A 24,424-nucleotide genomic window follows, 5' to 3' on the forward strand; every position below is an offset into this window, starting at 1 on the left:
GCAAATGTCAGATAAATAGAAGAAAATATCCATGTAGTCACTTCACGCTGCTGAGAAATTACTCCTTTATGACTACAAATCACAAATTGTGCCTTGACTATTATTTCTTCACTTAACTAAAAGGCACTCTTCACACAATAGTGTGATGTGGCTGGTACACCATCACCTGGTTGTAGAGACGCTACCCATCCAACTCAGTCATTCTTGTACTTTGTCAAGTGGCTGGAACTCCAGATGAGGCTGTAGTTGAACTACTCAACCAACTCACTGTTCACCGCTGTGGCTTGACCACCCAAAATCGGTTTTAGTTGCGCTACACCACCAGCTCACAGTTGCAGATGTATTCCCATGCTGAAGTGTCAGTTGGTGGTGACACTGCTCGTTGGGGCCGTCCAAAGGAAGGACACTGGTGGGGCTGGCGCTGGCTTGCCTGGAAATACGTTAATTTATTTCTTGAAGTTGCTTGTAGGATCGCTTGGTAGTTCTGTTACTTCCTCAGTTTCAATGTTTCCTTGTTGCTTAGCTGTACCAAGAGCCTGTGGGGTTCAAGATTGTCCTTGTCGCCAAAATAATGTTGTGTCCTTAGTGGAAAGACACCAGGAGCCAGGATGTATTCAGTCTTTTTTAATATATCTTTAGATCAGGTTACATCATAGTTGACTCCAGCCAGTCTAGTGTGGTACCAGCCCCACCTGGAGCAGCCTCCCTAGCTGCTCAGCCCATCTCCAACTGCCACATTCACCCACTCTGTCACCCAGGCATTCCACGCATCACAGGCACACCAACATTCGAACACCAAGACACACTTTGGCTGAGCAGCTAGTGGCAGCAGGGCTAGAATACATGTTATATAGTTATGTAGGATATAACAGCTTACATGATACACCTTCATTAAATCTCTGGCACAGACTCGGACCCTGTAAATTTTCTGCCATATGTCGACCCAGTTCATGAACTGAAACTCCGAAGACGTGAAAGCAAACTTATTCTCAAGTTCAAGACAGTGACTCTGGGACTAAACAAAGATGCAGAAATGCACGTATGGCTGGGAGAAGATTAATACAAAGGCTAATGTTTGCCCCCTTAATAAGGGCATGTATCATTGATGTATGGCCCCAGGAGAAGATTAACCATATATAATAACCTACATGTTCTTCTCCTTTTCTCCACCCATAGCAGGGTCATACTCTTTGCTTTCTCTGCTTGCCAACCACATATTAGTCCCCTTTTTATATGGCATGTCTTCCTCCACCCCAGGCTCCACCACTTCTCGCTGCCACGCAGAAAATGTGATTCAACCCAGATACCAGATCTATTGATTTATATGACGAGCCTCCACCCACGTCCATGTTCCTCCCTCGCAAACTAGATAGCAGCTGTAGATAGTCCTACACACGCTCCACACAACACAGGGCATACCTACCCGCTCCCACCCATATGCACCTCCACCCTCCGCCTCTAAATCGACACACCTCAACAGGTTTATTCTGCATGTTCCATAAGTTAGCAAGCAACCGCTAACACACCTGTATGACCACTTGCATATGTTTCACATAATGAGCTTCCCACCCCATCACCCACGCTTATACGGGGATATTGGCTGGCTGTTACCAATTACCTCTGCATAAGTGGAACCTCTTTGATCTGTCTTTTCCATACCTTCCCATCCACTACACCAGAGTTAAAACCCCATTCTGACCATTACAAAATGGCGCCCACTGTGGCACTCCAGGCAGTCACCTGACGCCATCACCCGGAAGCACTACGCCCTTCCCCACACATAAAAATGCCGTAAACGACTACGCGGAGTTGAGTCACAACACCTGATCCAGACAGACCGGACCGGCATTACACCTGTAATAAAATAGGTAAGCGTGTCTAGGACTTGTGCACTTCCTGAACCTCTGTATAATACCCTGCTCTAGATATGCTTCCAATAACTACGGTTATCTCTTTGGATGGTCCAGGACTTCCTAATTATATCGACCACCGAAGTCATCCAAAGAATAGTTTATGGTAAGATCGGACACTTTCCACAGTGAGGCGCGCACGCACTGTGGTATGGTTACTCCTTCCAACCTTAATAAACCTTCTTTATTATGCCACAGCCACAAGGCTTCACAACAGCGCTCTCCATCCACGCAGCCCCTATCCCCCGCCCATAACACCTGCATGTTAGATTAAGTATTCTGCATACTAAGGGGACAGGGTGGCACCATGCTTAACAATGACCCAAATAGGGCCACCATTTATGGACAGTATTGCAAAATGACACAGCTTTCCCCTGACTAATGAGTCTCATCTCCTTTATATATACTTGAATCCGGTTTGGACCCGCGCACATGATTTCTCCAGTATTAGGGTGTCTTTCATAGATTCACATGCTTGAATATTCCCCGTCGTCGAAGTGGGAGTCCCACGGTAAATATAGCAATAACATACTAATAACATATGTATGTAAATACAGAACACATAAAATATATACTAGAAAAATATATATAATAAATACTCAAAAACAATTCCTACATAGGAATACATGGTAGAGAGAGAAAACACTTGTAACATATTCCTGTCATTATGTTAGTCCAAACTACAGCCAATCAGGCGCCACCACCCTTCCAGAACCTTCTCCTTAGAGCTCAGACCCTCAGATTTTCTACCACACGTCGTGTGAAGGGAGTCTCCCTGAGCTCTGCTCAGTTTTCTCAACATGTCTTCAAGTAAGAAGTCTTTATTTAGACCTTGTTCTTCTTGTGGGAAATTGCGTCTTTACTCTAAGGACCCCCACAAGAAGTGCATTTATTGTCTTTATCCCGACCATGAGGTTGGTAAATGCAAGTTTTGCAGAACTTTCTCTACAAAGACCCTTAAGGACAGATCAGGCCGTCTCCTCATCTGGCTTCAGAGACTTAAAGATAAGGATTCGGCACTGTCGGATGCAGAAAGTTAGCTTTCTGGACCTTCTAAAGCAGCCTCCAAGCGTAGTAGTGTGCAGGATATGCCTTCTCCTTTTCTAAAAAGGAAGAAACATTCCCTGTATGTGGCTCCTGCGGTGTCTTCACCACCTCCTACTACCTCTACGCCCACGAGACCTGGCTCTGACGTCTTCTGCTGCCTCCCATCATGTTTCTGCTCCGAAACATGTTTTCATCGTCGACGGGAGCGTCGATGATCGTCCCGACGACTAAATCTGCCGTCTCCGGATCGTCGACGGTGACATTGAGGACGACATCAGCCTCCAGATCGTCGTCGACGGCAACGTCTACGTCTTCCATGTCGACTAAGGTATCGCTTAGCTTGAAGACGGTCTTGTCGACGATACCTATTGCCCCGTCGTCGACAAAGAAATCTGCTTTGTCGTCCGCAAAATCATCGTCGACGAAAGTACACAAGAAATCTTCTTCGTCCTCGGTCCAGTCAACGACAACTCCATCGGCGGCGGCTTCATCAACGCCGATGACTTTGTCGACTAACTTACCGTCTACGATGGTTCCGTCGACGGCAGCTCCGTCGACGGTGGATCCTTCTGCAGCAACTTCGTTGACGCCTCTGCCATCATCATCGTCTGCACCGTCGACGGTGGTTCCTTCTTCATTTGCTTCATTGCCTGTGGTGCCTTTGTCTTCCACCCGGTCTGGCTCTTCCGCTTCCGACCCCTTGCACCATCGTCGTCAGCAGCCAGTTGACTAGCTGTCCGTCCCAGATCCACAGCCTCCCTCGCCCATGTTTGCCACGGGCTCTGAGCAGGACTCTGACTCTGACAATGATGTGGGTGATTCCTTCAGAGTGGCACGCAGTCCTTCGGATTGAATTATCAAGTGCCAGGATTATGGTGATGATGATGACGACCAATATTCTCAGGCAGAGGAACATTCTGTGCAGGTTCCAACTGCGACACTGCCTTTGTCGCTCATCTCAAATCTCCAACATATGTTTGATGACTACAACCGGCGTTTCCCGCCCTCTCCTGCGGCCTCGGCGGCTCCTGTCACTGTTCCACCACCGCAGCCACCAACGCCTTCTCCTCAAGTTCAGACGTCAGTGAAAATACACACTACGGTGTACCCTGTTGATGATGACGACGTCATTCCAGAACGGGAAGATGGAGAAGTTCACGATGATGATGGTGATGACACCACCCACATGGTGGAGTGGGACGACTATCAAATCCAGACGCCTTCTCCTCCTCTGGTTGAGCACGGGGATTCGCCTCCGGTGGACATTACAAGTTTCCATCAGCTGATGAATAGAGCGGCCCAGCGTTTTAAGCTGCCTAGAGTCCAGAGGGAGGAGGACTGTTTCCTCTATGATTTTAAAAATCAACCGCTCAAGCAAGTCCACATTATGGCCCCTTGGCGGCACTGGCAGAGTCATATGGTGCCAAGATCGTTTCTTATGCTGACGACACCCAGCTCCTTTTCACCTGCAAGAAGAGCTCTGACTTTGATGGTGTGATTATCAGAAGCAGCCTTGGGGCTGTGTTTGATTGGTTCGAGCTCAATAGCCTCAAGTGCAACTCTGATAAATCAGAGGTACTCTTTTTTTGGTTGTCCATCTGACCCTAGGTGGCAGTCTTGGTGGCCTTTTGCCATGTTCCCTCCTTCAGCTGCCTCATCCAAGGCCAAGAACCTTGGTGTGCAGATTGACAATGGCCTCACTTTGAAGCCTCAGATTCTTGGTCTAGTAGGGAAATGCTTTGGCCTTCTTAAAATGCTCAGAAAATTCCTCCCTATGCTTTTTCTTGATCACAGGAAAATCACTGTGCAGGCCTTAATAGGCTCTTGATTGGATTATGCAAACGTGCTTTACCTTGGCTTGCCGGAATATCTCCTCTCACGTCTGCAGATAGTGCAAAATTCGGCCGCACGAGCCATCTTTGGCCTCCATCGGAGAGCCAGTGCTACTGATCTTTTGAAAACCCTTCACTGGCTCCCAATCCGAAAACGGATTGTTTTCAAGGCGCTTAAGCTTGCTTTCAAAGCGCTCCATGATTCCGGTGCCAAATACATCAGGAAACGGCTAGCTTTTTATCCAGGTCACTGATGTCCGCTTCGCTGGCCTTGGCGTCTGTCCCGGTCATTAGACGAGCACGTATTGGAGGTCTCTCTTTCCGACTTTTAGCACCCCAACTTTGGAATGCCTTGCCAGTCTCTTTGAGAAGAATGTTAATCTGTTCGCTTTCAGGAAGGATTTGAAATCCTGGCTGTTTTTTCAATAGTACTTATCATCTGTTCGCCTGTCCCTGTTTCCGCATCAGGTTTTAAAGCGCCGGGACACTCCTCGGAGTAGCTGAGCGCTATATAAAACCCCATTTTAACATAACATAACATAACTATACCCGTCATAGATTTTATATGGACTGAAGGGGTGAAATTAATGCAAACTCCAAATTCACTAAAAGCACAACTGCCTCGCCTTGAGAAAAAATACAAGGCGCCCATCGGTTCTTCAGAATGCCTTGTTGCTCATCCAAAGCCTGACTCAGTGGTCACTCAGGCTGCACAACTTCGTTCCCGTAATCCGACATCTCCAATTATGGCTCCTCCCGATCAGGAGGGTCGTCGCCTGGACGCTATTGGATGCAAATTCTCCACTATGGCATCCACTCCGGTGAGGGCGGCTAATGCTTTAGCCATCTTAGGCCGCCACGACCGCCAGATGTTGTCGGACTTGTCTGCCCTGGTGGCCCTCATCCCTGACGCTTCCAAGGCGGAAGCCTTAAAGATTCTTCAGGACAGAGAGAGGACATCGGAGGAAATTATTGATTGCGCAGTTGACATTGCGTGCACTGGCTTTCGTCAGCTTGCTGGGGCAGCGGTCTTGCGGAGGCAGGGTTGGTTACGGTCCTCCTCTTTCCGCCAGGAGGTACAAGCCGAAATCCTTGATATGCCATATTACGGTGAGTCGCTTTTTGGGGCGCATGTAGATGAGGCATTACAGTCCATTAAGAAGGGCACTAATACTGCTCGCTCATTGGGGACTTTACAGTTTCGGAAGCAGCCTTTTCGTGGTGCACGCGGACGCGGCACCTCCTCAACTTTTCGTGGAGGAAACACTCCATATCGCTCCTACCACCAAGGTAATCAACTTTACTCATCCAACCAACAGCAGTCGTCCAAATCCTACAGGGGAAAATCCTCATATAGAGGATCCACTCCCAAACGACAATGACTTGTGTATCCCCCCAGTGTTGGAGGTCGAATCTCCCTGTTCTTTTCTCAGTGGTCCTCCATCACCTCGGACCGCTGGGTTCTGGACATTGTGGCAAAGGGCCATGCTCTAGAGTTCATCAAGATTCCTCCTCCCACTTCACCGTCTGGCCCGCCTCCTCCCCACCTCAAGGAGCTTTTCCATCAAGTTTGTCTTCTAATTCAAGAAGATGCCGTCGAAGTGGTTCCCAAGTCTCAGAGGGGAAAGGGTTTCTATTCCCGTTTTTTCCTAATACTCAAGAAGACGGGAGACTGGCGACCGATTCTGGATTTGCGAGCACTCAACAGGTATCTCAAGAGCCAATCCTTCCGCATGCTTACACTAGTAGAGATCTTGCGTCTTCTCTCCATGGGCCACTTCATGACCACCATCGACCTTCAGGATACTTACTTCCATGTTCCAATTCTCCAAAGGCATCGGAAGTATTTGTGCTTCCGGGTGGGACGGAGAGATTTCCAGTTCAAGGTGTTGCCTTTCGGCCTCCGGTCCGCCCCTCGTGTCTTCACGAACGTATTGGCTCCAGTAGTGGCTTACCTGCATCTCCAGGGCGTCCAAATCTTTCCATATCTGGACGACTGCCTCCTCAAGTCACAGTCTTGCAAACAGCTGCTTTAAGACACTCGCCTTTGTCAGGACGTGTTTCGATCTCTCGGCCTAGCCATCAATGCCGACAAGTCCCAGGTCGAACAGGCTCCCCGCAGGAATTTTCTGGGAGCCACTTTAGACACAATGCTTACAAAGGCATTTATGTCCCTAGAGCGTCACCAAAAAATCCTCCGCTTGGTGTCTCTGATTCGGGCAAAACAGTTAGTTTCAGTCTGGATCTTAAAGTCATTTCTGGGGATGGGATCATCTTGTATTGCACTGATCCCAAATTGCAGGCTACGGACTCGCCCCATTCAGGAGGAATTGGGCGTACAGTGGTTTCAGGTCACCGGTTCTTTCAACGTCACTGCTCGCATAGAACAGCTCTCCAGTGGTGGGCGCAACCATCCAACCTTGCAACAGGGACTTCTTTCCTCTCCACCACTCCAGAACTCACGCTAACAACGGATGCTGGGGTGCTCACCTTCAAGGCCTCTCCATCAAGGGCAAATGGTCTCTGCTTCAGCGTTCCGGGCACATCAACAGGCTGGAGTTGATGGCCATTTTTCTGGCACTCAAATCGTTCCATCCTGTGATTCAAGGGGAGTCGTGCTCATTCAGATGGACAATACCACCAGTATGCACTATGTCAACAAGCAGGGCGGAACCAGGTCTCCACTCTTGTCTCGGCTGGCTCAGTCGATCTGAGATTGGGCAATCCGTCATCAAGTTACCCTGACGGCGGTGCATCTGCTGGGCGTCTCCAACATCCTAGCGGATTCCCTCGGCAGGTCCACTTCGTCGACCCACGAGTGGGAGTTGCATCAACCAACTCTCGACCTCGTTTTTTCAACGGTGGGGTCGTCCGTCTCTGTATCTCTTTGGAACCCTGGAGAACCGGAAATGCCCATCTTACGCAAGTTGGCATCCCCACCACGGGTCGTGCGGGAATGCCCTTTTGATGAATTGGTGCGATCTATTCGCTTAAGCTTTTCCTCCGATTCCGCTGGTGCCTCGTGTGCTGTGGAAGATGCGGAGGCAGCCATGCCACATTCTCCTGATCGCCCCCAGATGGCCCGACAGGCGTGGTTCTTGGAGTTTCTCCTTCTGTCGCAGTGCGAGCACATCCTACTCCATCCTCGACCGGACCTCCTCATGATGGACAAGGGTCAGATTTGCCATCCGAACCCCTCCTCTCTACAATTGTCGGCCTGAAAACTGAGCACCTTGAATTTGCGCATTAAAATATCTCGCCGGAATGCAGACACATTCTCGTTCAGGCCACAGCTCCGTCTACCATTAAGACTTACAAGCTCAAATGGAAGAGGTTCGGTCATTGGTGCGCGGCTACTAATATCCATCCAATCCATTCCACTCCGGAGCAGCTACTTCCGTTCTTTTTGCACCTGGCTCAATCAGGGCTTTCCCATGCTACTTTGAGAGTTTTCTTGGCGGCAATCTCTCGTTTCCGGCAGGATGGCTCCTCCTCTCTCTGCTCTTCCAGCGTTATTCGTCAGTTTTTCAAAGGACTGTTCCGGAAGTTCCCGCCTCTTCGGCATCCTCCTCCCACTTGGCATCTCAATGTCGTCTTGGCCGAACTAATGAAGGCGCCATTCGAGCCTATCCATAGGGCGGACTTAAAGTTTCTGACCTGGAAGGTAGCCCTCCTTGCTCTGACATCATCTCGTCGCGTGAGTGATCTTCACGCTTTCACTATTAAACCTCCTTTTCTCCAATTCAAATCTGACTGTGTGGTGCTTCGCACCAACCCAACTTTTTTGCCAAAGGTTTCTACGGATTTCCATCTAAATGAACTTGTTTTCTTAAAGACTTTCTTTGCCGATCCTCAATCTCCGGCAGAGCAACGATTGCACTCTTTGGACATCAAAAGATGCCTTAAATTTTACATCAACAGGACAGCCCCTTTTAGCAGGTCCGATCAACTGTTCATTGCCTATGGACGCATGCGTAAAGGGCGCCCTGTTACCAAGCCAACTATTGCACGTTGGATTTCTTCAGCCATTATCTTCTGCCATCAGCAAGCCGGCAAGCATCTACAATCTTCAGTGAGGGCTCTTTCCACCAGGGCGATGTCATCTTATACCGCCCTGTTTGCTGGTGTGCCGCTTCATCAGATCTGCCGAGCAGCCACGTGGTCCAACAGGCACACGTTCACGAAGCACTACTGCCTGGATGCCATCAACGAGGCGGATACAACAGTGGGACAGGCAGTACTTCGTCATCTTTTTAACTAAGGTGAGCCTCGGTCTTCCCTCCTCCACTATGGTTTTATAGGATTGCTATCAGTACTTACATGACTGTATTATTGTCTCATTGATTTTCTCCATGCTGTTGCATAGCAACCGGGCCTCTTCGGCTGTTACTGCTCTCTAATCTATTCAAGCATGTGAATCTATGAAAGACACCCTAATACTGGAGAAGAACAATTGTTACTTACCTGTTAACAGGTGGTTCTCCAGTATAGGTGACTTTCATAGATTCACATGCGACCCACCCACCTCCCCTCGAGTCTCGCTTCTCCTCATCTACTCCGTTGTCACTCTTGTGCTATGAAAATCTGAGGGTCTGAGCTCTGAGGAGAATTTTCTGGAAGGGTGCTGGTGCCTGATTGGCTGTAGTTTGGATTAACATAATGACAGGAATATGTTACAAGTGTTTTCTCTCTCTACCATGTATTCCTATGTAGGAATTGTTTTTGAGTATTTATTATATATATTTTTCTAGTATATATTTTATGTGTTATGCATTTACATACATATACATATTTTATTTACCGTGGGACTCCCACTTCGAAGACGGGGAATATTCAAGCATGTGAATCTATGAAAGACACCAATACTGGAGAACCACCTGTTTACAGCTAAGTAACAATTGTTCTTATCAACGACACATGTAAATATAACGTTAGTTTTTTTGGTCTCACCTTCTTCCTGTATAAATGTGTAAATGAAAATTACCTGATCTTATTGATTTCACTTAACTTGTTGGTGTTTATTTATGTATTTTTTGCATACGGATGCCATTCACGTCATTTGTCTTCCATGCATACTCTTTCTCCTCACCTTTCCGGTCACCAATAATCTTCATGTCATGTCCTAATTCTTGAAATTCAACCTCGTGCACATGGCACGCCTCTATTGCTCTCTTATTTTTCCGATTGTTTAAATCCTGCTACTCTTTCCTGCTGCCACTTTCCATCCCTACCTTTGCTATTATGCCTTCGCCACCTATGCTACTGTGCCTTCATAATATACTTATTCATGCTTTTCCTTGAAATGTCAATGGAAATGCCTACCTGGTTTCAATTTTCGGTGTCACCTCATATATTGTTGATGCATAACTGTGTATATTATAATCCTATAAATCGCTAAATACATATACATTATTATGGCTTAACCATTAATGTGTGCTTCTTGCCTTTTCAATTTGCATTCCTTATCTTTTCTTTTAGCTCTTTCATTTCTGTTACTTTTTTCTCGTTTTGTATAATGTCTTGCATCACAATTTCTATCTCTTTGTTATTGATGTTGTTTCTCTCTTCTTTCTTTGATTCTAACTTTGGATCTACTTCTGTTTCTTTTTTTGCCTTTCTCTATAAATGTGGAAACACACTTCTTTGTTGATCACTGTGTTTATATGTACAGCCATGAGGAAACCCCAAGCCAGATGGCCATGTAAAGGGGCCAAACACGTGTTTTCTGTCAGTCACTTCTATGCTCATCCTCACAGAAAGAGTGACAACACCTTTTATAAACAAATATCATCATGAATGCTTGTTTATTGGAATTTTGCCTGAAATAGTACTATAATCAGACTTGTCCTCACAACCACGTTGGGATATGTCGACCCAGGCCAGGACCTCCTCCTGGAAATTCGAGGCCTGTCCTCTGCAAGTGGCAAGGATACCTCACTGGAACTGGTCATGGAAATCCCAAAATAGTGCTACAGGCCTTGGAGATCTTTGGATTTCCGTTCAGCAGAGACCAAGACCAATGTTCTTACTGAGATTCTCTTGCCATCATCAGTCACATCGGAGCTTTAGCTGCCCTTCAATAAGGCTTTGATGGCATCTGTTGTGGCAGCTTGGGAAAAGCCATCATCAATGCCAGCAGTGGATAGACTTGTGGCGTAGCAGTACAGTTCGGTACCAGGCAGCCACTCACTTTTTCTCTCCACATGCCCATCTCCAGAGAGCCTTGTTATGTTATGTTATTCACACTTATACCGCGCACAGCTGCCCCAGCGAAGGGGCGTCCTGGCGCTTTAACAAGGTACACAAAACACAACACCGATAAAAGGCCAGAAAGGAGAAACCGCAGAACACAATGTAAGAGCTAAACAAATAGAATAGTCTTGATGTCTTATTTAAGCTTCTTTCTCCAGTACACAATTGAGCAGTGCCTTATTTACTGTACCTCTGATAGGGAGTCTAAAAGACTGGAAGCATGGATCAAGAAAGCCTTCTCAGCAGGGAGTATGGCCCTGAAATCGTTAAAGGCCAGCTGCCTTCTCGCCTGTTGTACCCATGCTTTATGGGACATGACCCAAATGATGCTGCCCCACATTCCGCAAACATGAAGGAGCATTTCAGGAGGTTAATGCATATTTTCAGAATGCTTCCAGCCATATCATTAAATCTGGACTGGACACAGCTCTACTCCGTTGCCCATACCATGAGGACCTCCATTTCCATCTATCTCAGTATTTGTCTTTGGATGTCCAAATTCACTGAAGACGTTGAAACCAATCTGATGGACCTTACCTTTGATAAAGTACGCCTATTCGGTGATATAGTGGAGTCGGTGCTTGAGCTATTGAAGACTTTGATCGCCACTGCACAATCACTGGGCCTTCAACTTCTGCCACTGTCTAAGGACTTCTGGCCCTTTTGTTGCTTTTTTGGCTGCTGCAGAGGTTCCTTCTTTTGTCCCAGGCAGTACCAGTTATTCCAGCAGCACCCGTATTCCCTCATTCGACAATAGAGGGAGCTGTGCCAAATGACATGGCCTTGTATCCCCGTTACAACCCTCTTCCTCCTCCCTGCACCTCCAGGAAAGTAGGCCTAGTTTGTTTCTCCAACCTCACACCAAGGCCGTAGGAGGCCGACTCTCCCATTTTCTTTTAGCATGGAAGGTCAATACTTTGGACCAGTGGATCCTTCAGATCATAGGAGGGGGATGGGGAGGGTAACCCTACTCTTTCTTAAGGTTCTGCCCTCCATCCCATCTCCTCCTCCTTCCCCCACCTCCCGATCATTTGACCATTTAGCAGCAAGAGGTGGCAGCTCTCCTGAAAACCAGACAAGGAAATAGGCCAGACAAGAAAATAGGCCAAATTTGCTACACATTATTTCCTGGTTCCCAAGAAGGACGGTGGCCTACATCCCATTTTAGACATAAGGAGCCTGAACTTCTTCCTCAAAAAGGAGAACTTCAAGATGCTGACTCTAGCTCAACTTTTTCTGGCATTGGAGTTTGGAAACTGGATGGTGTCACTAGTCCGTACCTGGAACACGGCAACCGGGAAACTTGAAAGAGGGAGATCGACAACTACAAGGTTAGTTGCCTACATTGACAAGACGGCGCACCCGCCCACAGATAACGTAGTTCTCCTCCCGGTCAATTCTTCTCATGGGGAGTAATAAGATGTCTTACAACCCGCTAATCTAATTGGATATCCAAACCAGGATTCCACGTCACTCCCGGACTGGGCGGTCTTCCGACCGAATATCTACCAAAACTTTTTCTAATGAGGACATGGAACAGAGCCGTGTACACTGACCGGCCATTTCCTTCAAAATTCACTTACTCAACAACGACAGATGACTAGACATCCGCACGGATTGTTTCTAGTCCTAAAGGCTTTCCTAATCCAGCCCTGAAGATTCGCAGCTTGTTCCCTGCGATGAAACACGTGTTGGCTGTTGAAACGGAACAATAAAACAGAATTGCCCACACTAAGAATAGACTGTGTTTCTACCTATGTATTTCCATGCATATAAGTTTATTCTCGGAGATCGACTACATGTTTAGATTTGTCTAATGTATTATTTACTAAGTGAAAGAAACTAACACTACAGTTACAATCTGATTTCACTAAATTGTTTGAGTGCAGGGGCAAAGTCGTTTTTCTCTTGGATGGTGTCACTAGACTTGCAAAATGCTTATTTCCACATTATTATCCTCCACTCCCATCTGAAGTACTTGCGGTTTGTGGTGGGTTCTATTCACTACTAATTTGCAGTATTGCCCTTTGGTTTGACATCAGCACCTCGAGTCTTCACGAAGGTGATGGAAGTGGATGCAGCCATCTCCGAAGGTTGGGTGTACTATTTTTTCCCATACCTGGATGACTAGCTCATTAAAGCCAGCTCGTCAGATATGGTGTTGCATTTTCAGTAGTATTCGGCGTTTCTACTATTCGATCTGGGCTTTTCGATCAAAGAGCCTAAATCTCACCTCCCTACCAATCCTAGCTCTGCTGGGTTCCTGCATTCTCCTACTCGTGCATGCACCTTGGCACATGAGCGCCAGGTAGTGGTTCCAGTGTGGTGAGACCTGTCTGACTCCTTCATGTTCTCCTCCCAGCACTGTGGTGGAAGGAGATTGATGGGAGACTGAGGTGAACCTAATGCACTGAATGCCCTTCACACCACCTTTGCTGTGGCTATGGTAATGACTGATGCTTCCACCTTGGGGTGGCGAGCTCATCCGGAGGATAGGGAGATCAGAGGCCTCAGGTCTTCAGAAGAGCAGGTTTTTCTTAATAACCTGTTGAACTTTGAACAATTTAGCTGGCGCTCAAGACTTTCCTTTCCTCCATCGTAGGTTGGTCCATCTAGATCTTGATGGAAAAACCACTGCGATGTAGTATGAGACAAGCAAGGAGAGTAGAGTCTCAGCTTCTTTGCTGAAAGGGGAAGTGTTGAGACAGTGGTGTTGGGCACACTGCCTAGGGATGTGGCATACAGCCTTATCACCTGGCAGGGTCTCTGAATATCAGAGACGACATCAGTAGGTAGTTATCTTGCTGATCAGGAGTGGCGTCTTCTACCGGAGGTACTCCAGTTATCTTCTTTCAGTGGGGCACTCCTTAGGTGAACTTATTTGCCTCCTTGGAAAAGGCTCAGTGTCAGTAGTTCTGCACCCTCCACCATCTGTTGAACCGAGAGCCTTGGGAGACATGTTTCAGTTGAGGTGGGACTTTCAGCCGAATTACTAATTTCCCCCGATTCCCTTGATTCCTCTGGTTCTGAGGAAAATTTGACAAGTCCAGGCCTAAATCCTTCCATCGGCCCATATTGGCCGACTAGTGTGTGGTATGCAGTCCTCCGGTGCTTCTCCACATGTTCCCTTCACCGCCTCCCATTCAGGCTAGATCTTTTCTCCCAGTTGGGGGGAAATGATTCCGCACCCCTAACTGAGGCCTCCACCTACATGCTTGGAGATCAAGCAGGGACAACTGAGCTTCTTTCAGCTGCCACTGGAGGTGGTAGACGTCATTTATTTAGCATATTGCCTCTCCACTAAGTCGTCCTACTCCTGCAGATGGAGTAACTTTGTTGTATGGTATCAGGACAATGGTGTGGATCCCTTGCAGGCCAACTTTTCCCTTGTGCTGTCCCTTGCTCAGATTGCATGTACCGTTGGAACTATGAAGGGCTATTTAACTGCCTTGTCTGCCTTCATCGGTCTTCCGGATCAGCCATCCCTGTTCAAGTCCTCTGTTATAATGTTTTTTCTTAAGGGCTTGACTAACCTTTTTCCTCCCACTCCATTTGTGGTTTATCAGTGGGACTTTAATTTCATTCTCATGTTCTTAATGAGAACTCAGTTTGAGCCCTTGCATAGTTATACCTTCGCATTTTGAGCCTCAAACAGTATTTTTGTTTGCCATCAGATCTGCTAGATCAGTTAGCGAGTTGCAGGAACTTAACTGTTGTCCTCCGTTCAATACCTCCTTTCCAGAAAAATTGGTGTTGCGAACCTCCCTAAGGTAGTCACTCCCTTCAGCTTTGAGTGGAGCCTGTAAGGATATCCCGAAGGCTGGGAAATATTTGTTGCCTGCCCTACTGTATGCGGATGACGCTGCACTTCTAGCCAGAACCTCATTAGGACTCCAAAGCTTGCTGAACTCTTTTTATGTCTTTATGGATAATCTTGACCTGAGTGTTAACTTTGGGAAGTCTCACGTCATGGTAGTAGGTCACAAAGCCAAGGCAAGGAAAAATGTGATGCCACTTTTTTGTAATAAACACAAGCTGTCGCGAGTCTCTAGATTTCCCTATTTGGGGGTGGTCTTCGATGAGGGCTCTACGTGGAACCCCCAACTGGTGGAGAAAAAAACCTCCTTGGCACGCTCGACCTCCGCAGTACTAAGATTCTCCCGTAAACTAGGAGTGAAACCCATTGAGGCAGTACTAAAAGTATACGCTTCTAAATGTATTGCAATTGCCACGTATGGGGCCGACTTGTGGGGCTTCAAACAGGTCTCATCGCTCCAAGTCTCAGAGGACAATTTCTTAAAAACTCTTCTTTCCCTGCCTAGCTCTACCGCAAACTACATAGTTCACCAGGAGTGTGGAGTAGGCTATCTGGAAGACAAAATTGCCCTGGCCCCCTTATTAAAATGGTTGACAGTTTGGCTAAATCCAGAGCTTGATGTAAACCATGAAATCCTAAAAGATTGTCTAAGCCTGGATCATTGGGACAAAATCACCTGGTTGAAGTACGTGCAACAAATGTGTGTAAAACTGGGACGTCCAGAATTGTTTGATAAACCTTCAAGCTTGGTGAAAGGGGATATAAAATGGGCCAAAAACACCTTCTTGCTGAATAGAGGAATGGACAGAGAGGGCAGGGAGCTGCTTAAATCCTCTGTCAGGTCCCATCAGCTGATTGTCTCACCCGACCCCGAACCGGAACTGTACCTTAAAGTTGTTAACAACGCTAATCATAGGTACTTGTTAACAAGGTTCCGTTTGAATAAAATACATCTCTTAATTTCTGGCCGCCCCGTTTGGACTAGAAGTAAGGATTTAGCATTATGCACATGTGATGGTTGTTCAATCATGGATACGGCTCATTTTCTGTTTTTCTGTGACCACTTCAAAGGTATTAGATTTAAATTTATTATACCATTGCTAAAAGGAAAGGGTTTTAGGCAAGTGAAGCCAGCCTTGCTGTACCTCCAACTCTTGGCAGAGATTTGGGTCATTTTTAATGTGGCTAAATTTTTAACTATCGCAATGAGACTTAGCAAAAAGATTGCTTGGCCTTGGAGGACTATGTATAAACATAAAATACCGTCCGAAACCTTAATCAAGGTCACTAATGTGCACATTGTTGTTTTTAAAAGGAAAAAACTTTACACTCTGTATATTTCTGTTTTTATCCATGTTAGCTGCTATATTTTTTTATGGGCGGATTATGGACTGTTTTAATGCTTGTACACTTTTATGGTTTTTGTGATTTAAACCGAATAAAGTATGAGTACAGTACACTCCCTTCCGCCTTGCTCAATCCATTACCCTTCCAACCTTAAACCCTGCCCATCCAATGAAGGAAGAGGAATGGTTGCCTCGGTTGGATCTTAGGTGGGTGGTTAATTACTATCTGGACTGCACCAAGGAATTCTGGTTAGATAATCAGCTCTTCGTGGGCTATAGTTGTGCCAGAAAGCGGTCAAGAAAAGGACTGTGTCCTGCTGGATCATCCTATGCATGAAGACTTGTTAGGCCTTAGCCATGTGGAACTTGCGGAAGGGATTAGGGCCCCTTCCAATAGGGTAGGTCCACCACTTTTGCACTAGCCCAGTGGAGTCCTGATTGCTGAAATCTGTAAGACGTGGGCTTCTTGCTCACCTTTGAAAAGTATTACTTCCTTGAAGTGGAGGTGCATAAGGACAGACTCTTCACTAGATCCGTATTGCAGGATTTCTCGGTTTATATCATCCACCAACCCCTCTCCTGAACTGGACATTGCTGTGAAATCTATTCTACAGTTCAGAAATCTGCAGGCAGAAGTATCAGCCAGAAGAAAAAGTTACATACCTATGGTAACAATCATTCTGGTGGATACTCTAACTGCAGATTCCTCACTAACCTGCCAACCGCCTCATATGATAGATGACTTACAGGGAAAGTTAATAAGATCCCGTATGGCAATTAGGTTGGTACAATTTCTCACACTCTCAATCTCGCCTTGAAGGCAGTGGAGGAAAACTGATTTCAGTGCCCCAGAGCGGGCACTTTATGGCTTTGTCTGTGTAGCCTAACATCCCTTCCAGCGCCAAATAAGTCTAGTGGCCTCAACCGGTGACATTGTTGCTTTAAAGTTTTCCAGATCCAGTCTGACGCCTGGTTGTTGTTTTACAGGCAAGGAATCTGCAGGTAGATAGAGTATCCACCAGAATGTTGGTTACAGCAAGTAAGTAACTTTTTTTTCTTGGTTGTGGTGGACTATTTAACTAGGTACCCTTAGACTTACCTCTGAGGAGCATGACTGCACAGGTGATAGCTGGCGCTCTCCTGGGGATCTTGCTAGAGTTGGATTTCTAAGGGAGGTAATTTCTAGGGGGTATACAACTTTATCTCATTCATGAGATGTGGGAGCAAGCTGGTGTTACATATCACTTTTCCACTGCATACCTCCCACAAACAAATTGTTTTGGTAGAGCTGTTCAACTGGACAATGAAAAGCATTATAGGAGCTCGACCTAAGAAGGAAATGGAATGTCCATCTGCCATGTCTCTTGTTCGCTACCTGCAAGTTTCCGCCGCAACGGGTAGGGTGTAGTCCTTTTTAGCTTATGTATGGACACTCTGTGCCGGGTCCCCTCACTCTAGTCAGAGAAGGGTGGGAAGAAACCTCAATGTCTCCAAAGAAGCTTGTGATAGACTATCTGATTGACCTCAGGAGATTTATGATTCAATACATCCAGTGAAGGAAAACCCTCAGGCAAGCCAAACACTCATGAATGACTTTCATGCCCAGAAAGCTACGCTGATTGGGTATCAGGAAGTCCGTGAGGTGTTGGCGCTAAAGCCTGTTTGTGCCTAGGCCTTTGAGGGCAAAAGGTGTGAGCCATACAATGTAGTACAAAACAATTCTGGGGTTACCTACTTGGTGGACACAAGTGCCACACAGGAACCCAGGAGGTTGTTCCATGTGAATAGGCTGAAGCTGTACCTCCCGCGGGATAACACAGGGAATGTCAATGCAATTGCAAAGGATGTTAAGGAAGACAGTGTATCGCCCCCTGGTCTACAGTATAGTGATATTAAGGTTCAGTTATCACACAAGTTAATGCCTGAGCAGCTGAGAGCATGAGAGGTATTGGGCAGATTATCAACCTTTCCTCAGTGGCTCTGGCATTAACGTCTATATGTGTCCGTGACATAGACACAGATGACAGTTTGCTAGCGAAAATCAGAATGCACCAGATTTCGGACTGGGTACATGGATGTATTAAGGCAGAGGTTGCCAATAAGTTGGACTTTGGGGTCATTAAGAGATCTTGTCCTCCTTGCTCTTGTCCTGTAGTACCTGCACTCAAACAAGGTTCTACTGACTTGCTGTTCTGTGTGAATTGCTAAGCCCTTAACCCCTTCCACGCTCATGACGAGCTGGGCTCGTCATGGCGTAGCCTCCTCGCACGCTGATGCCGAGCCCAGCTCGTCATGAAGCATGGGATTTTGAAAATCTGAGCATGCGAGCAGAATTCTCTGAGCGCGGATGCGGTTAATGAAGTGACGGACCAATACCAATAATAACCTGAGAGTGGATGAATGTGTGATCCGTTAGGTGTTGTTGAGTACTTTAGTGCCCTTGATCTGACCAGTGGGTACTGGCAGAATGCCATAGCTCCATGTGTCAAAGAAAGAGGACTGCATTTTCTACCCCAGAGGGGTTATTCCAGTTTAAAGTAATGCTCTTTTGAGTCGAACAATGATTCTGCCACTTATCAGCACCTGGTGAAACATTTCTTGCAGTGCTGGAGGTGTTTAGTGTGGTCTTCCTAAATGACACTGCTGTGTTCAGCATTTCTTGGCAGAACCACTTGAGGCACATAGGACAGGTGTTGACTAGGATACAAAAAGCGAAACTGACCACCAAGGCAACCAAGTGTAAGGCGGGTCAGTTTTATGTAGCCTACATTGGGCATCGATCTCTGAATTCCTGTTACTGATTTTTGGTCATGGGCGAACACAGATCATGTATGCCTTAAAGTAGTCATGCAAGGAAAAAATGCAGGGCACTAAGTCCGTCTTAAGAAGTTAGATAGATGCGTTTGACATGCTTGGTAGTCTTCCCTTGTCACGTTTGTGCGTGCATGTGTTGTTGGATAGAGGTTAGTTTCTCCTAAAGTCGCATGTCAAAGGGAAAAGCTACAGTAAAAGTGGGATAGGATTTAACAATCATTTGCAAAGTCAATAGGTTTCCCCTAGGCAAACTCTATTGCTTTGTCAATGTTTTTAACATGTTTGCACAGCAGCACGAGCGGCTGTGAAACCTGCCATAAAGTAGAAAAAACAAAACGCTAGTACGTGTTGGCTGCATCATATTGCTTTTCATTATTTAAACCAAGTTGCGCAGCAGCCCTCGCTGCTGTGCAACATGTAAAAACAAGCATTGGCATAGCCAATAGGTCTTGCCTTTGGGACCTTATAAGTATTTAATCATGCAGCACAATATCCTTGGTGCAACATCAACTGTTGCATAGCTAAACACTTATAAGGTCCCGAAGGTGAGACCTATTGGATATGCCAATGCTTGTTTGACACTAGGTGTAGGTTGGACAACTAAGTAACTTGTTAATCAGTAAATGTAAATCCAACACGTTTTTACTATCATACAGCCTTGAAAAAGTCACCTTAGTGACGAAACATGAGTCAGCTGTTGTCTTTCACCGAAAACTGCTGTACTATTTGGACTTGGCAACGCCATCGTCAAAGTGTTCCGTCCTTGTATAAATAATTATGCTATCTTTCTGTAAAACTTTAAATGGAATTTACATGTTTTCAATGAGATTAAACAATTGAACATGAATGACTTTCTTCTGTATTTGTGAAACCTGTGAAAAAGTAACAAAGTTCTTCTAACAAAACGTATAAATATATGACCCTAAACCGTGTCAAATGATTGGAGTGCTGGGGTACATATCCTTAAGTCTATTGTAGCACGAGGCCATTGTTTGTTACATACTCACTCTCAAGGTAGTGAGGTGTTTTATTACCCTGAATGGCACCACAATTCATTACAGTTAATTTTTACTTCCCTAGTGGTACTGCTTGCCCACCAAATGTGTTCCTATTATGGAGGTGCGATTTTTTTTTTTTCCACCACTACCCTCTTTGTTTATTGGACTAAAACATCTGAAAGTGCTAGTGCATGCGGGAAAGAAAAGTCACTGGACACTCTCTGTGCTTTTGTAATATCGAGCCCTGCATTAAGCTTAGACATCATTCTCCCATCTCCCTTACGCCTCCTGCCGTCACAGGCAACGACCCCCGCCCCACAACAAGCACCAAATGTTCTTTCCGCACACGGCGATGGCCTGGTCAATCTGATTTAGGTTCCGCCCTCAATGGGATGGTATAATAGCAAACTCATTCAGTAACCTACTGAGTTGCCAGTCGTTCAAGGGGTGTTAGACACTTCAAAAATAATAAAAATTAAAAAAAATACAAATTAGTGTGAAAAGTGGTGTCGGGTATAGAAATAGCGGAATACGAAGTTGAGTTAATGTGCTACAAGTTTCAAAGACTACACTGAAAGCAGCGAGTAAAAGACTAGGAATTAGAAAGGTACGTAATAAAAGAAATGTGGTAGTGTTTTCGGAATTAGCAATAACCAGAATGAAGGTTTGTTTAAAGGGGTGACGCTAGCGTTACTAGGCATTTTGTGTAAATGGGGCGGCCTAGGTGTCAAGGCAGCTGGTAGGGTGTTTCCGAGGGTCGGTAAGCGGGGACTGTGTGCTCGCCCAGGAGTTTATTCAGATATGTTTTCGGAGCGTCAATGACGCTGGTGGGAGGCCTTACATTGGTTGGCAGGTTAGTGGGTCGTTGGTATGGTATCTCGCTCAGAAACATTGTGGTTTTATTTCCCAGCGAGTGCTAAGGTGTGGCAGCTTCGGAGCATAACGTTGCAGAACAGAAGTTGAGGGCGATGCAGGTTTGGGAGTGCCTAGGCCGAGCTGAAAGGACTGTGCAACACTTTTAGCGATACAGTCAGCGGGGCTGATAGAAAGAGATTCGCGTTCGCAGCCTTGCTGACGTACTCACCAGCATCTAGAGAGAGGCGGTTTCAGGTCCAAGAGCTAGTGGAGCAGGTGCGTCACGTCACGCCTCACCGACGCTTGAAGGAATATTTCACAAGCAACTGTGGTGGGGAGAGGGCGGGGCATCCAATAACCATATGTCTGTCAGCGCGGGTGTTCAGTGGCCTGCCTGCGCGGCCGCGAACAAATGTGAAAGCGCAAGGATGTCGAGCCGGGAGAGCAGTCTGCTCATTTTTAAGCACTGCACTCCTGCTTGTGGCATGCCGCTGCTAGCTCCCGCAAGGTGGATGCCGCCACAAGCACGAGTGTGTGCTTGGAAAGGAGCAGAGCGACGGCTAAAGGCCCTCTTATGCAGCACATGCGCGCTGCATAGGAGAGAACTAAAAATCAGTGGGGGGATGTTTGTGGGTGGGGTGGCAACACATTGGAGAGCGGGGGTGAAACATTGATAGACATGGGTGGTGGAAAAAGGCGGGTGGAAATAAGGAGAGTTGCTTGTGGACATGCACTCAGTAAGAGTGGATGTTCAAAAGTAACAAAAGAGTACTAGCAGGAGCCTGTGGCCAGTGGAGGGACACTGGCCACAGAAAACTGTGGTTGGTCCATACTCCAGAGAACCCCTAGGATGAAGCTGAGGCAAGGAGAAGGTGCTGACCGATGGTAAGTAAAGAATCGTGGGAGCCAACTAAAGAGCAGTCTCTAAGCCCCTATAAAGAGTTGTTCTTTTAAGAACAATAGCTTTCACAGATAGTTCAGGCACGCTGTAGGCGAAACCTAAAAAGGGGTGGGAGGAGAGAGGACGAGACTGTACCTAGAGGAAATGGTGGATGGGTGTGTTTTTAGAACACTCAGCCCCAGGTGCTGCAAAGGACCAGGTTATGGTAGAGCATATGTTGTATTTTGTGTATATTCTTAAAGCCTTAGAACTCATTTCTGAATTGTTCTTTTTCTAGAATCTGATTTGATCTATGCTTCAAAAGTGTACCGCGATGACCGTCTCAAACGGAAGGCGGAGTCCATGACGATGGATAACTGCAAAGAACTAGAGCGTTTGACTAGCCTCTATCGGGGAGGATGACTTGCCAGATTTGACCACTTGCACCTTTGTTCCTCTGCATTGTGTACATATAGATATATATAAATATATATATATATAAGTGTTTGTATATTGATATAAATATATGTATATGTTCTCGCCACCCCCTATAATATAGGAGGAATAGTCTCATCACAAAGTGGATATAGGCGAGTGCGGAATGAAGAATGAAAACTGCTGCTGGGTAGCACTTTTCACGAACCTGAATTTGTGATGTTCCAAATAAGTTCCTGAATCCATGAACTAAATATTAAACACTCTGGAAGGGAGTGACTTTTCACATTTTAATACGTTTGTTTTTATTTAGAAAGTTAGCTTGAACTTGCTCTAACTCATTGGATCGCTTTTGGAATGACTACCACTTGTGAAGAGATGCAAAACCAGTGCCTAATTGATATGTAAATGTCTCAACAGGGATCAACAATGTTTTTGTACCGAATGGTCTGAGTTTTCTTTATGGATGCTCACAAATGTATGTTAATTTTCTTGCATCGAGATGGCTTTATCTTGCACTCACCGCTGAGAACATGGCAGCCAGAGACCATGGTGTAGAATAGAATCTTTTGTGGAGCCAGCTGCCTGCAAGCATTCCTCAGCGCTGTCAAGTTTAATGCTGGCTTTTTACATGTTCTATGCAGGAACCTGTAAAAAGTATGTCTTGTTATCCTTCATGTCTTTGTCTAGGTTCCAATGTCTCCATTAGACAGATGCTAGATAGCAGGGGCAGAGGCGCAAACCCTGGCTGCAGTGGGACGGGGATACTTTAGTACTGGCGTGAGCCTGCAGGAGACTTCAGTGGCTTATTTCTTATTTTTTCCACAGGGTCCAAAGTGTTGAATTTCTGTTTAAACCCCTCGAGTCAAACAAGCGTTGATTAGCTCCTCTTGCTGTAATGAAGGAAAGATGTTACTTGTGTACATTACCCTTAACTACATTTCAGCCAGGAACATATCACCCAAAACTAATAAAACACTTGCGACAGCAATAGTCACATTTCTAGCCTGATAATTTATTATTTTCAACAATCGAATGCACACAACATTTGACACATGCCGCACACTGTAGCTTTGAATGCTTGCTAGCTAGATGTTTTATTCTACATTCCGATGATCTTGTCTTTCCGAGGACAGTAAACTGCGAACAAAAAACGCAGAGAATTGTTAGTAAATTTCCTCAGATGAAGATGTTTGGGGAGGGCTACTTGTCGAAAATGTGCATCCTTTTTTGGCTCAGTAGAACAGAAAAATGATTTATACAACCATCTTAATGTTGACAAATGGCAAGCTTTGAGAATAAATTTTGAGTGTTATTTAAAAGTGGTTGCTCTGGAATTTTCTTCTAGTACAGCAGTGAACGAGTGCCTGGTAACATAAAGTACTGTATAGATCAGGATGCTGCTACTACATTTGTTATTCTCATCTTAAGACAACTGTGACTGCCAGCTACTTAGCAGCTCTTGAAAGATATTGCGTTCTAATTTTTGTTATTGTTTTTAATGTTTTACTTCACGTCTGTTCGGCAAAGGTTGCATATTAGACAATGTGTGTTTCACTGATTTATACGGCAGTGCCGAAATTCATTTAGATACGTTTATATAAAGGTAATAATAAGTTGCCCGCTCTTAGAATATTTAGGGTGATCTGGTGGTCTGGCCAATATTTGACTACGGTGTGGTGATGCTGGACCTAAACAAATGAGCAATTTCATTAAAGGTATTTTTTTATGCTGTTATTTTTTTTATTTGTTAGTTTTCTTTAGGAATTCAACTATTTTTTGGTACTCCCTAGTCCTTTCTCTCTCTTTGCACCATAGTACCTTTAACCTTGACCGCTCCGTTAGACTGCCGATGGTGGCTACAGGGTGTAAGCATCTTGAACTGGAGATAAACTACAAGTGTATTATGCATCTTGCCGTCTGACCTCGACATGCTAAGTTTGCCTACTTCCCTCATTTATGCCTTTTAAATCTCCAACGTGTTGTGTTAAAAGTAACTAGGGTTATTTGCAAGTCCCAGATCAACCACCAAAGTCAGTTTCAAAGGAATAGGAGCGATTTGTCGAGCTTGACCGACAGTGATGTAAAAGTTCGTTTGCCAGAGAAATCAATGCAAGCTTCAGAGCTCTATAGTGGGATATTTGAGCTTTCCTGATGCTTTTACTTGGAAACTGGGGACTTCAGCCTGCACTTTGAAATAAATACTGTAAACCATTTTTTGTATTTGTTTATGGACAG

General features: G+C 45.7%; 1 protein-coding gene across 1 annotated transcript in view; it reads left to right on the forward strand.

Annotated features, from left to right (window-relative positions):
• Nucleotides 1–23,508, forward strand: part of DNAJB14 (DnaJ heat shock protein family (Hsp40) member B14) — a 350,933-nt gene extending 327,425 nt beyond the window's left edge. Inside the window, exon 8 of the mRNA XM_086961595.1 lies at nt 22,050–23,508. Within this exon, the coding sequence (XP_086817721.1) occupies nt 22,050–22,174 (125 nt within the window). The 3' untranslated portion in view covers nt 22,175–23,508. The remainder of the gene's footprint in view (nt 1–22,049) is intronic.
• Nucleotides 23,509–24,424: the final 916 nt, after the last annotated feature.

The sequence above is a fragment of the Lissotriton vulgaris genome, chromosome 3_1 (genome assembly GCF_964263255.1).
Source record: "Lissotriton vulgaris chromosome 3_1, aLisVul1.2, whole genome shotgun sequence".
NCBI classification, from domain to species: Eukaryota; Metazoa; Chordata; class Amphibia; order Caudata; family Salamandridae; genus Lissotriton; species Lissotriton vulgaris.